General features: G+C 39.5%; 1 protein-coding gene across 9 annotated transcripts in view; it reads right to left on the bottom strand.

Moving 5' to 3' along the window:
• HIVEP1 (HIVEP zinc finger 1) overlaps positions 1-14,375 on the bottom strand; it is a 193,496-nt gene that overhangs the window by 104,700 nt on the left and 74,421 nt on the right. For 3 of the 9 annotated variants that reach the window (XM_032793277.1, XM_032793280.2, XM_075062837.1), the window contains one exon: positions 9,735-9,914. The exons of the other annotated variants lie outside the window; for them this stretch is intronic. In XM_032793277.1, the coding sequence (XP_032649168.1) occupies positions 9,735-9,822 (88 nt within the window). In that variant the 5' untranslated portion in view covers positions 9,823-9,914. The remainder of the gene's footprint in view (positions 1-9,734; positions 9,915-14,375) is intronic. 9 annotated transcript variants of the gene reach the window in all.

The following is a 14,375-nucleotide window of genomic DNA, read 5'->3' as shown; positions in this document are numbered from 1 at the left end:
GGATAGCCTACACTGCAAAGCTTTTGCCAGCAAAACCCATTAATGGAAATACAGTTCATACTGGAAAACAGCATGTATTTTGTATCATTAATAGGGGTGTCAAGAAATGAAAAAAATTAATTGCACAATTGCATTGTTAAACAATAATAGAATACCATTTATTTAAATAGTTATTTAAATATTTTTGGATGTTTTCTACGTTTTCAAATATATTGAATTTATTTACAACACAATACAACGTTTACAGTGCTCACTTTATATTTATTTTTTATTACAAGTATTTGCACTGTAAAAACCAAATTTTTCAATGAGTGTTTTTCAGTTCACCTCATACAAGTACTGTAGTGCAATCTCTTTATCATGAAAGTTGAACTTACAAATGTAGAATTATGTACAAAAAACCTCCGCATTCAAAAATAAAACAAGGTAAAATTTTAGAGCCTGCCAGTCCACTCAGTCCCACTTTTGTTCAACCAATCGCTCAGACAAATAAATTTGTTTATATTTGCAGGAGATAATGCTGCACGCGTCTTGTTTACAATGTCACCTGAAAGTGAGAACCGGCGTTCTCATGGCACTGTTGTAGCCAGTGTTGCAAGATATTTAAGTGCCAGATGTGCTAAAGATTCATATGTCCCTTCATGTTTCAACCCGTATACCAGGGGATGAGTCCATGCTGATGATGGGTTCTGTTCGGTAATGATCCAAAGCAGTGCAGACCAATCATATTCATTTTCATTCTCTGAGTAAGATGCCACCAGCAGAAGGTCGATTTTCTTTTTTGGTGGTTCGGGTTCTGTTGTTTCCGCATCAGAGTGTTGCTCTTTTAAGATTGCTGAAAGCAAGCGCCACGCCTCGTGCCTCTCAGATTTTGGAAGGCGTTTCAGATTCTTAAAGCTTGGGCTGAGTGCCATAGCTATCTTTAGAAATCTCACATTGGTACCCTCTTTGTGTTGTGCCAAATCTGCAGTGCAAGTGTTCTTAAAATGAACAACATGCTGGGTCACCATCCAAGACTGTTATAACAGGAAACATATGGCAAAAAAGTGGGTAAAACACAGCAGGGGACATACAATTCTGCCCCAAGGAGTTCAGTCAGAAATTTAATTAATGCTTATTTTTTTAATGAGTGTCATCAGCATGGAAGCATGTCCTCTAGAATGGTAGTTGAAGCATGAAGGGGCATGCGAATGTTTAGCATATCTGGCACATAAATATCTTGCAATGCTGGCTACAAAAGTGCCATGCAAATACCTGTTCCCACTTTCAGGTGACATGGTAAATAAGCGGGCAGCATTATCTCCCTTAAATGTATACAAACTTGTTTGTCTTAGCAATTGACTGAACAAGTAGTAGTATTGAGCGGACTTGTAGGTTCTGAAGTTTTACATGACTGCACTCAAAAACAAAACAATACAACAAAAAAAATAAATCTATATTTGTAAGTTGCATTTTCACGACAAAGAGATTGCACTACAGTACTTGTATGAAATGAATTGAAAGATAACATTTCTTTTATTGTTTTTACAGTGCAAATATTTGTTAGGAAAAAGAATATACACTTTGATTTCAATTACTACACAGAATACAATATATATGAAAATGTAGACAAACATCCAAAAATATTTAATAAATTTCAATTGGTGTTCTATTTTTTAACAGTACAATTAAAACTGCAATTAATTGTGATTAATTTTGAGTTAATCACATGAGTTAACTGTGATTAATCAACAGCCCTAATTTAATTAACATTTTGCCTAAGTTGATCTTTTTCATATTAATTATTTTGTCTCCTATTCATTTTATATTGCATGAAATGTAAATATCAGTTGTGACAAAGGTAAATTACAAGACAGGTGGAACCGATAAAATTGAAAAGCCTTTGAAAAATTGACAGCCACCCAACTAAGACCCAGGGTAACCTAATTAAAAATGAACATAGAGGTTTCTCAGTTGTTCCCATGATCAAAAAATTCAGCATTGTATTTAATACAAAACGTGCACATTTATGTGAATGGTGAAAGTGACATGAGTTGGCCAGTAGAACAAGATTTAGGAAACTATATCTGAGAGCAAAATGAAATAAAACCACAATGATACATTATTGCTCTATTAAAATTCCAGATGTGAACATGGGATTAGCCTTTCTAACCAATTTATCCAATAGCCGCACATAGTTTTTGCTCTATTCCTAGAGCTCCAACAAATGAGTTTTGTTTAAACTAAAACTAGCAAATTAGACTAAAAGTTTGCTTTTACAACTTATTTTAATATTTTTAAAAGTTTTTAAAACTACCTAAAATTTGGTGCAAAAGTCTCCTGCGATGTGTTGAGCACCCTCAACCCATTCAGTTCAAGTCAAAGCAGCTGTGTGTAGTGATCACCACCTTTCCCAGGCAGTTCTCAGTAGCTCACAGGATCAGGGTCTCAGTGAATAAAACTTGACAGATCTGAGACTATTAAACCTCAAAATAGACTTCAGATGTCAATTTTTAAGATAAAACTAAAATGCTGAGTAAGAAGTGTAGCAACCCAAGAAATCTTTAGGCAATATGGAGATCTTAATAAGGAAATTCTGTCAGATGTTTACAGAGGACGGAAAGTGCAATGGTACAGACTTAAATACTCTCAAATATTCTTTGGCAGATAGCTTGAGTGGCATTCCAGCTCCAAATGGAAAATGCTGCTCATAAGTGGAGGAGGAAAATTAATCAGGGAAAATGGAAATCAGCAGGAAAGTTGTGCATTAATTACCCTAAATCATCTGACTTAGCCAGACACTTCCCAAATTACTGCCTTGGGAATGGAAGGGAAACACTTTGGCATACATGCTCATATGAGATTAGATGCATAAGGGAGAAGTCCTGCACTGCTGCTGGCTCAAAGATAAAGAGAAATAAAATTGTATTAAGAAAATTCGCTACCATATTCAAAGCACATCAGCAGTTTTGAAGCGGGAAACAACTATAAAGTCATTTCATCTTTTTAAAAGAAATGCTAGAAACTGAACTCTAGTAGCAACTAACCTGTTAACCACCAATTCAGGTAGGTATTGAAAGCTGAACTTGCAAGATACTTAGCACCTAGCGGGACCATGTCTCAAACAAATGTTGATTTCCTCTGACAAAAAGAGGATGTAAAGTTTCATATTAAGGGAGGCCAGGCAGTCATACATCCACTGTTTAAAATGGATTACTTTCATGCCCTGATCCTGCAAACATTTAAGCACATTCTTAATTTTAAACCAATGAGTAGTATTTCTCACATTACTATTTGCTCTCTGAAACTGTTTCCATACATACCAGACAGGTCTGAGAATGTAACTGCACTCTCTTCATTTGCATGGGTTAGGCCATCCTGTATGAACCCTGTAAGCTACACTACTAATGGAATAAACTGTGTACTGTGTTTTATAATAAATTAACTCCAAATCTGGAATATTTGGAGATAAAACTAGAAGAAGACACTCTCTCTTCCCTAAAGGACTTTCAGCCTTAGAAACAGTTTTTGACCTAACCCGTTAGAGATATTTTATGGTCAATTGTACTTTTATTCTGCATCACAATTAATATCCTACTCATTACCCAGGTGTCACAACATTATTCATATTTTACTATTTGTATTGTGCCAAACATTACAGCAGGTGCCATGCAAACAGCAGAAAAGACAATTTATATAACAATTTACAAATGTGAAATCCTCTGTATTGGTTGTGACACACACTACCTCAAAATAACACACTGTATCTAAATTCTCTCTAAACTGAGCAGCAGCGCAGCTGCCTATTAAGCCCCATGCAGGGGCTCAGGGCTGCAGCTGGGAAAGATACCTCTCCCACAGCACAGACCTCCCAGGCAGCCCCAGCATGGACCTGCCCCAGACTTGCTGCAGTTGGGGGAGAGGAGCCCCTCCCTCGGCCCAGCCCTGCTGGAGCAGCCACGGCCCGGGAGAGGCGCTTCTCCCCCAGCTCTGAGCTGCTGCAGCAAGAGAGGGCTGTGGGAGATCCTCTCTCCCCACCGCAGCCCTGGGGCAGCCTGCATCCCACACCCCTCATCCCTGGCCTCACCCCAACCTTCTTTCCCAGCCCTGAGCCCCCTTCCGCACCCCAATCCCCTCATCCCTGGTGCCACCCCAGAGCCTTTACCCCTAGCCGAAGCCCTCATCCCCCCAACCCTCTGTCCCAGCCCTGAACCCCTTCCTGCACCCCAAAACCCTCATCCCCAGCCCCACCCCAGACCCTACCCCTCCAGCCAGAGCTCGCACACACACACACCCCAGAACCCTAGGCCTGTCCCACACTGCAAACGACTCAGCCCTCCCCCCCGCCACACACATGAATTTAGTTATGCGCATCAATATGAAGGTGATATGTCACACATCACCTCCATATTGGTGCACATAACAAAATTAATTCCGCACATGGACGTAAAGAATGAGAGGGAACACTGCCCTGTACTCCCATATTCACCACTTGTATGTGGTTCTGATATTTTGTACAAAGTACAATGTGAGATATCATTTGAAAAGCCATGATTTGCTGAAACTCATTGTCCTGTTTAAATGTGTGCATCAATGTATAGAGCAAGTGATGACATTTTGCTACATGTCTTGTTGCTGAAACATGTTGTAAGTCTGGGAAATGCCCACACACTAACCTCTCAGAAAAAAAGAAGGGCCTATAAACAAAAGATCTGCATGTCATCCCCAGAGAGGGCTCAAGACTCACATAGACAAAAGGTGAGCAAGAAATTTGCAATTCTCCTGAGACACACTATGTATTTCACAGCAACCCAGTTGGGTGGAGGGTTATGCCTGAAAGCAAGAAGAGTACAGATAGGGGACAGTGATATCATCACTTCACCTCCCTCTCTTCCACCATCTTTATGCAAGGAACATCGGGAAGACAAAGAAACTCCTTTGAGGCTATGGGAGGGGCTGGTCCTAACTAGAACGCATTCTAGTTAGCAAGAACTGCAGGTGAAGTTCTGGGTGAGAGAAATTCTTTTGCTTTTAGAATTATTAGCACGGTAAAGTTTAGGAATTAGGTTGCAATTTTATATTTTATTTCCTTTTGTAACCAATTCTGATCATCTATGCCAATACCACTTACTCACTTAAAATCTATCTTTCATTAGCTAGTAAATCTGTTTTATGTCTAATCATATTTTCAGCTGAAGTGTTTGGGGAATCTACTCAGGTTAACAAAGGGTGATGCATAATCTTTGTCAAATTGACGGACCTTATGAGGCTGTACCGTTCAGTAAAAAACTTAACAGTGCAAGACGGTACATTTCTGGGGTGCAACGCTGGGACCAGGGATATGTGGGTGCTGCCCTATGTATAATTCAAGAATGGGCATAGCACTTCCTTTATTTTTAAATTCATGCTCAATTTCATACAGTCTGATTGAAGATGAGGGATTGGTGAAGACTGCATGGGAGAAAGCCACAGTAAGCTGCAACAAAAACATGCACACTGTTCCATACTGCATTTGGAACAATTAACTTTGGAGATAACTCACTTGAACAGTTATATGCCAAAGAGTGTGTCAAGGGACTCCCAAGTCTTCAAAAGGGTTTCTGTCCTTTAAAGGGATTTACACAAATCAACTCTTGGTCAGAACAGTAGAAAGACTTGCATCCAACTTATTAAAATCATCTGCAGTAAGATACTTAATTTTTGGAACTGAGACTTCTAGAAAAATGGAGGGTGGGAGAAGAAATGAGAATAAGCTACTATACTAAAACAACTGAAAACACAGAGACGGTGTAATGTCCTGGAGCTAGCATTTTAAAATATGCTTGTTTGGTTTTTACTAACACTTCATGTTTTAGTAAACATTCCCCTAGAACCTCTAAAAATATTCAGATTTAAAATTGTCTCTCTTTCTTAACACACTGTACCTTACTGTCTACTAGCTTGGATGGTAAGTTTGGTTTTCCTGACCACCAAGAGAAGTCTTTTCTCTCTATCATAAAATAATGGGTCTGTTCAAATATATAGTTTCGCTTAAAGTTTCTAGGTTAAAAATGGGACCTGAAATTGTGTGGTTGATTACAAAATACAAACAATAGAAGACAGGGGGAAAACAACAAACAGCCTCTTACTAGTCACTTTCTCTTCTATCAGAAGAGGCACATCTCTCCACCATTATAAAAAGTTTGAATATTCTGGAAGACTGGATCATATAGGAGTCAATATAAGAAAGACCCAAAAATCGGGAATGTCCCTATAAAATTGGGACATCTGGTCACCCTAGGTCAGATGGGTAAGAAGCTTCCATCTTGAATTTGTTTTCTGCTTGCTCCTCAGATAGAAACAGGGACTCTCTTCAGTGTTGAAATGTGGGAAGAAGAGCAAAAGCAACCAAAAAAACAAAAATACAGACTACGAGAAAGTGAGAGAAAGCAGTCAAAAAGGTGGTCCAGAGAAAACCCAGCGTAGAACACCAATGATGGCTGAAATCACCTTCACTTTATAAAATAGATAATTGTCAATACATAATATAATAATAATATAGCCCACGCACACACACACACACACACACACAAACTGATCAGTTATAGTTTGATAATATTACAGTTCAGAAAATCATAGGAAGTAAGAAAATACTAAATACAAATTTCCTGTTTATTTCCAAATGCAAATAAAGTGGTCTTAGAATGTCAGACAAAACTTTATCGATAGCTGTAGCCATCAATATACCCATGTCAAGCAACACAAGTGCCCTGGTAAACAAGCCAGGGGTTCACATTGCTGACAATCTTTTCATCTATTTTTCCTTTTTTTGTAATTTTATTTCATATTTGCAAACCAAATTTCAAATACAGTATTATGTTTTTAAGGATCATCACATTTCTTGGGTGGTCAGAAGTTTTTGGCATTTAGCTTCATGCTTCAGAATGCATCTGAAGCATATAACAATTTTCAATCAAAGACACCTATGTCCAGCTGTTGAGATTATTTCACTCGTTAATAGATTTGGTGTCTGTTCAACCACACAATGTCAAATATGTGATTTGTGTGCCTGTTTAAACATTACATTTCCCATTTGTTTTATCCTGTTTAGTGATCACTTTTTCTAGGTCAATTAAAATATAAATTTTTAATAACTTCTGAAGAGTAACTGCCATATTTTTTCACAATTAACACTCAATGAGTAATCCCAGAGTTACATATTACTCAACATGAGTAATGATAGCAGAATCTGTCTCTACTAACAAACTACATAAAGTTCAGTCATTAAAAACTCAAATCTCCCACTTCTAATAGGTCATTTTAAAAGGTTTGATAGTTGTAATTTAATTGCTTTATATGTTATGGTAAAGAAAGGATTCAGAAATTACTATTGTTCCATACACAATTTAGCATAAGCACAAAGATAGACTTGGTGACAGCTGTCAGAAACAAACCTGGACAAAAAAGGGAAAAAGAGACAAAGCCACCGCCCTGAGTTACCACTAGGAGTCAGCTCTGTACAGGTCAGGACTCTAAGTACTGGAGTTTATTCAATATTTATAGAATATTGTATAAAAACCTAATGTTATAGGACATTTTAACAATCACTTATTTTCCATGCACACAGGACAGTCAGAGTAATGCAATCTTCCTAATACATTATGAACCTAAATTGTTTGCATGAAAAATGCTTCTTTTCAGATAGTTAAGTTACTGCCTGATCTGCTAAGGAAGCAATTATCATCAAAACATTATGAAATTGAGACAGAGTTAAACAGAAAGCAAATCACAATGCTTATTTGAACTACTCATACACATTGATGGATTGTAGATTAACTGTAACCACTCAAGAACACGCCTAGATGTCACTGCGGACAGCTCACAGACAAGCATATAGTGCACAAAAGCTGTCAAAATTGTAAAGATATCAGGCAGTATTACAAAAAAGACAGACAATACTACTGCAAATATAGTGCCATTAGTACTATCATCAGTGTAGGATTCAGCAAACAGGATATAACAAAAGTACACAAGGTCCAAAGAAGGGTAAGAAAAATTATCAAAAGTATGGAAAGGCTTCAATGAGGGAAGACTAAACATTTCTCTAATCTTAATTTACAGTGGAGATGTAAAAGAGTTGATATAATATAGGTATACAAAATAATAGAAGATAGAGATAGTCAATGGGAGCGCTCCTGTTTACCCTCTGTTACATTATAAGAGCAAGGACAAACCATTAGGGAAAAAAAGAAATTTGAAGACCCATAAATATGGTCTCTAAATGTTTAATATCATGAAGTTTATCTTAGTAGTTGAGCATATTGCAGGCTTTATTTACTTTACAAGTATATCTTAATTCTCTTCCCACTTGTTTTCAAAATATACAGTTGTTAAACCTAGCTTTCACACTGAGTTATCCGTTTTGTTTAGAATGGAATAAAAATAAATCCTTTTACACAATACATAATCAATCAGCTTGTGGAATTCACTACCTCCTGACATTATTGAAGCTGAGAACTTAGCAGGATACAAAAAGGAACTGGACATATACGGTTACCCTAGCTAGAATAAAAACGTTTAAGGAGATAGACTACTGAATGCCTGGGGTTAAGAAGAAATATTCTGGCCTATAGGTTGTTATTACATAATTGTCCATTATGGATGTCTTACAGCATCCCTCTGAAGCATTTGGCGCTACCTAAATTTGGAGAAAGGATTTCACATTAGATGAACCACTAGATTTTTGTTTTAAAGAAAAGAAGAACATAGTTTAAAATAATTTTGGTTGCTTCAGAAACCGACATCCTTGGTTTTGCTTTATAAGAGATATCATTAGATGCACAGTGAACAAATGTCTATTACCATCTCATGGTGTCCCTCTGTGAGTAGCATCAACCAAAATGAAAGCAGACCGAAAAAACACAGGCTCATGTTTTAAATGATAATCAGACTGAAAGAGCTATCCTCTAATGGGGCCCTTTTCAGGGCCAGCACCAGAAACCTTAGACATGGGGCTGTTTCTAAAGATGTTGCATTTTAATATGGAGGAGCTATAGGCAATGAAAAGAGCTATCCAGCTCCACTTAGTTACAAACACTGAAACACACATTATCTTGCCTCAGGAGATGTGCAGCTTCCAACTGCAGGCTACACCGTCATGGGTCATCACTATCTGAAGAGGTCTGGGATACCATCTTAGAGAAAGGTTGTCACTATGTCAACATCTGTAGAGCCCTCTGCGGATACAAATTTATATTCACAGATGCGGATATCCATGGATACAAAGTGGATATCTGTGAAGCTGCAGAGCTCTACCAGGAATCACAGCAGCAAAAGCAGCAGCACGTCAGACCGCCACTCACAGGAGCCAGCGCCCAGCCCAGGCAGCCCCTCTGGCATAGCTGTACCACCCCCAGCCCTGCCCACTGGGGCCGGCACTAGGCTCACCAGCAGCAGTCCCCGGTCGTGCTACTGTTCACAAGCAGCTTGCATGCTCCCAAACAGGAGTCCCTTCCATGCAATGGTTTGTGTCTCCTGCAGAGTTCTAGTCATCTGGTCTAAACGACTTCGTAGAATGGCAGGCAATAAAGGTAAACAAACTTATGCTGATTAACATCTACAACCCTCCATCAGTTAACTAGCCAAACCCTACTCTGCCCACCTTTCTAGGATCTTCCATCTACTGTGGTGACTTCAATTCCCACTATGTCAATCTGTGATACTCTGACAACAACACAGACGGAGAGTGATTAATGGAGTGGACTTCATTCGCTGACCTACAACTCCTCTATGATCCAAAGCAAATGCCAAGCTTTCACAGTAGTAGATGGGTAACAGGCTCTTCATCCACCATTGTCTTTTCATCTTCCAGGCAACTGGTTCCAGTGGTCAAATGTGGAAAGGTGCTTGAAGCTTTCCCAAAGTCTCAGCATGGGCTCTCTTTGATCACCACGGGCCTGTGGATATCAACAACAAAACAGCTTACAGAACGCCCAGTGGAATTATCAGAAAGCTCAGTGGGAGGTCTTTCAAGCAGAACTGGAGATGTCAGTCAGTGAACTGGCCACGAACTTCACATGTCCAAGCAATATTAAACAACTCCTATCAAACTTCTGCAAATTACTTCAGGCAGCTGTTAAAAAAACTGATCCCTAGAGCACTGGTTTTCAAGATGGGGGCAAGGGAAACTATGAGGTTATCAGGGGTTTTGGGGGGTGCAAAGACCTGACTGGTTAAGAATTTTTTCTTGTTTCTTCAAAATATTGTCGATAAAATAAGAATTCCTCTCACCAGTCTGCTGTGAGGCCAGAAGAACAAGAAGGAAAAAGAGATGAGGAGTGAGGGGCATGGCCTCTCCCTATGTAGGAAGCGTACGTGTGGAGGGAGGGGAGCTTTCCAGCTTACTGGCCTCTTAGAGGCTGATATGCATGCTGTCCCTTGGGAGCTAGTTCCTCTCTGCCTGCACAATGATAACATCAGGGCCAGAGAAGCCTGCAACCTGTGAGTGATTCTGAGCTTCTCAGGGGCAAGGGCACGAAGGGGGGCGCAGCCAGACTGCATTCTGATGGGGCCACCCACCTGAAGAAAGTTCGAGGCAAGGGATCGTTGCAGGGTATGGAGCACTAGGACATCCTGGCCAGAATGGGGTACACATCCATGGACATACTGTCTCTTAGAAACAGGGGGTGGTGGGGGTGCACATAGGATATGAATCTCCCAAAGGGGCTCAGCAAAAAAATCTTTGGGAACCTCTGCCCTAGAAGCTATCACTGACAGTATGTACCTGTGTGGCCAGAAGCAATTACTCTCTACAAGGAATTCAAATCTGCTGTTATTAAGAGCAAGGAACTCAATCCACTACTGGCTCAAACCAGGCATGACTGATGGTGAGAGAAAGTCACAAAGACGTACTTTATTCATTCTAGCCAAAAAGTGTAGCAGACCATCAAAAGACTTTCTGGAGATTCCAGCCTCAGCAAAAAAGAGAGTTTTCCAGTCACCACAATCATCATCACACCCAGCTAGTAGCTAATGGTCATATACAGAACTTGGGTAAGTCTTTCAGCTGTGCAGACAAAACTGAGATACAGAGAGGTGGGAGGCTCGTAGTGTGGATTTGAACTTGAGGGTTCCCTTTTCAGACAAAGAGGGACTAGGCCATAAACCTTATGAAAACAGTAAAGGCTCTAGGCCTGGATTATATAAATATGGAGCTTCTAATTCACCTAGGACCAAAAGCTGTCTGCTTTGGTTCCTCAACCAATGTCTCCAAGATAACTGCATCCCATAAATCTGGTGCAGGGCAAAGTTCGTAGACATTCTGAAACCAGGAAAATCCCTGGAAAACCCCAAGAGCTATGGAACTGCCTATCTCCTTTATGTCACGTACAAGCTATCGAGAGACTGACCCTGATGCATATCAATAAGGCTACTGAACCACACTGCCCTTATTCAGTCTAGCTTCAGACAAGGACTGCATAACCAAGATCAAGTCATCTGCCTAACATAAGACATGGAAGACGCCTTCGAAAACAGCAAGAAAGTTGGTGCCGTTCTGGTTGATCTGTCATCTCCATATGATACTGTTGGCCAGCAAGTTGTTGCAGACTATTTCTTGCAATACCATGGTGTGGTTCATTATGGAAATGATAACGAATCAAAGCTTCATTTTGCAAACTGGAGACAGTCAGCCAACTTAGTCACCTCCATAACACAAGGATCTGTTCCACCTCTTCTCCTTTTCAACATATGCATTGATGATCTAACAACAACAAAGGCTGATAAGTGCATATATGTAGATAACATATGACTTGCTGATGTAGTAAACCACCACACAATACTGAAGAGCCACTCATCCAGGACATGAATGGTCCGGCCACTTGCCTTCATCAGCAGAGACTTACATTGAGTGAGTCTAAAACAGTGGCCACAACCTTCTATCTGAAGAACTGCCCAGCCATCCAACCCATACAGGCTGTGTTGAGAATGTTCAATCCCTTTCCAGCCAGCTGACCACTTACTTATGAGTGAAACTGGACCTCACTCTAACGTATTGGTCCTATCTAGAATAAGTGAAGAAAAAGATCACTTCCTATACTTCCTTGATCTAGAAGCTAGCCGGGACATCCTGGGGAGCACAGGAAAGCGTTTTACAAACCTCAATCCTAGTACTGGTATTTGCTCCCATAGAATATTGTGGAGCAGTTTGAGACAGAAGTTGGCATATGTGTCTTGATATGGAACTGAATACAGCCACTCATGCCATTAGTGATTGTCTTAGCCACAAATTAACGTAAAATGTATACATGTTGACTCATATCTTTCTCAGAACTTTGATGAGATGCTGTTTCCCTTAAAACCACATGAAGGGCTATGGTAGATGAAAACAGCCTGCTACATGCAAGGCTAACAATGGTTCCAATGGGGGCAAACTTCCTATAAGATCTGGCCACCTCCACAAGAAAACACCAACATTTGCAGTTTCTGCTGCCTTGCCACAACTGAACTCGAAACACCCTTTTGTGACAAAACATTCATGTCCAGGGCTAACGGCCTAGTGCCATCTCAGATGAACAACAGAACATTGGGGCCAACAGCTATGTCCTCGCAGAGTGGCAGCAACTCTGGGATAGAGAGCCAGGTATGCTGATGAATTTCAGAATCCCTAACTTACATCACCTTTTGCAATCCGGAACGCAGATCCTGGACCAGACTTAATAGGCTGCTGATGGGAACAGCAAGAATGGCAGCCACAATGTAGAAATGCTTGGCCCAGTTTTCACAGCATGACTATGGAGCAGTGCTGCAGACCGTCAAACAATTAGAAGTGCACAGTCAGAAGATTGCAACACCTTGCTACTCTTGATGAGGGAGCAGTTAGATGGCTGAACAATCTAGATATCAATTTGTGACATACATGAAAAAAGATTATACACATATTACTACAGTGCACCTATACCACAGATTCAGGAACAACTTTAACCCTTTTGTGAGAAAGTATAACCAAAAAGATTATGAGAAGATACAGATATTGTACTTTCACTATACATTTTTTCTTAACAGAACCTGCAGTCATTCACAATATTGCCACCACAGATATCAAGTGAAATTGTTTAATTATATCTAGTTCGGGGGCAAGTGTGATTGAGACCACAAAGATATTACAATAACCCACTGTCTAGTGCTTCATTCAAAGAAAACCTTATTCAACATAAAAAAAAGTTTTCTGTATCATCAAAAGCAATGTAGAAGCCACCTACTGTATCTTCAAATCAAAGAATTCATTTTTAAAGTATGTTTCCAAATACAAGAGTATTAAACAATACGGGGGAAGGGCTCCCTTTTGTTATACCAAAAGGTTTAGCTTACCTTTCACTCACAAATTCTGCCCTATGGCTTTGTTATGCTGTTTCCCATCTATATTATTGAGGGCATTTATGCTCCCAATGATGACGCAGGTTTTCATTTAAAAAAAGAGATTTCAAAACTGCTAGCCGTTTGTCTGGGTTTTGTTATATGTAAAACATGGACCGCTATTATGTTCCATCCAAAAGATATCTTAATCCTAGGAGTGCAAACAATGAGGACTGCTGTCCAGACTGGTAGACCTAAAAGAGATTTACAATATTTATTTTGGGTTACACATGTTCATGTGATGACAGCCAGTTAATGCTGTGCCATCCCTTGCACCGTACCCATTATTTCCATGGTTCTGAGTAGCAGATTACTGAAGTACAGAAAAGTGTGATCTGAGTGCTTAATGGAGCACAAGTCTCCTATTTTAATACCTGGCCTGCTCACAGGACATGGGCAAATAGGTAAAATTGAGGGATGGATGGTTAACCATCAAGCAATCTTTAAAATTAAATAAAAAAACAAGATGCTGTAATGCATAGGCAAAAGGGTACTATAACAAGAACTCTGTGACTTAACTCCAAAGGCTCTTGATTTTACTGTTGTGTCTTATTCTGATCCAGCACTAAAACATTATTTAGCTCTATATCAATCAATCTGCCAATATAATCTATCTATATATAGCACTGGAGGGGGTGTCTCTCTCTTTTTATTTATATATATATATATATATATATATATAATTACTAGTTCTTCTTTAAGGATGCAGTGTTAACTATAATAAGACAACTACAACAGTTCATAATGCTTGGAAAAGGCAGAGATTCTTAATGACTTCTTTGTTTCGGTCTTCACTGAGAAGTCTGAAGGAATGTCTAACATAATGCTTATGGGAAGGGAGTAGGATTAGAAGATAAAATAAAAAAAAGAACAAGTTAAAAATCACTTAGAAAAGTTAGATGCCTGCAAGTCACCAGGACCCGATGAAATGCATCCTAGAATACTCAAGGAGTTAATAGAGGAGGTATCTGAGCCTCTAGCTATTATCTTTGGAAAGTCATGGG

Source organism: Chelonoidis abingdonii, chromosome 2 (assembly GCF_003597395.2).
Source record: "Chelonoidis abingdonii isolate Lonesome George chromosome 2, CheloAbing_2.0, whole genome shotgun sequence".
In the NCBI taxonomy this organism is placed as follows: domain Eukaryota; kingdom Metazoa; phylum Chordata; order Testudines; family Testudinidae; genus Chelonoidis; species Chelonoidis abingdonii.
The sequence above is the reverse complement of the archived record's forward strand: the minus strand, read 5'-3'. Positions and strand labels throughout refer to the sequence as shown.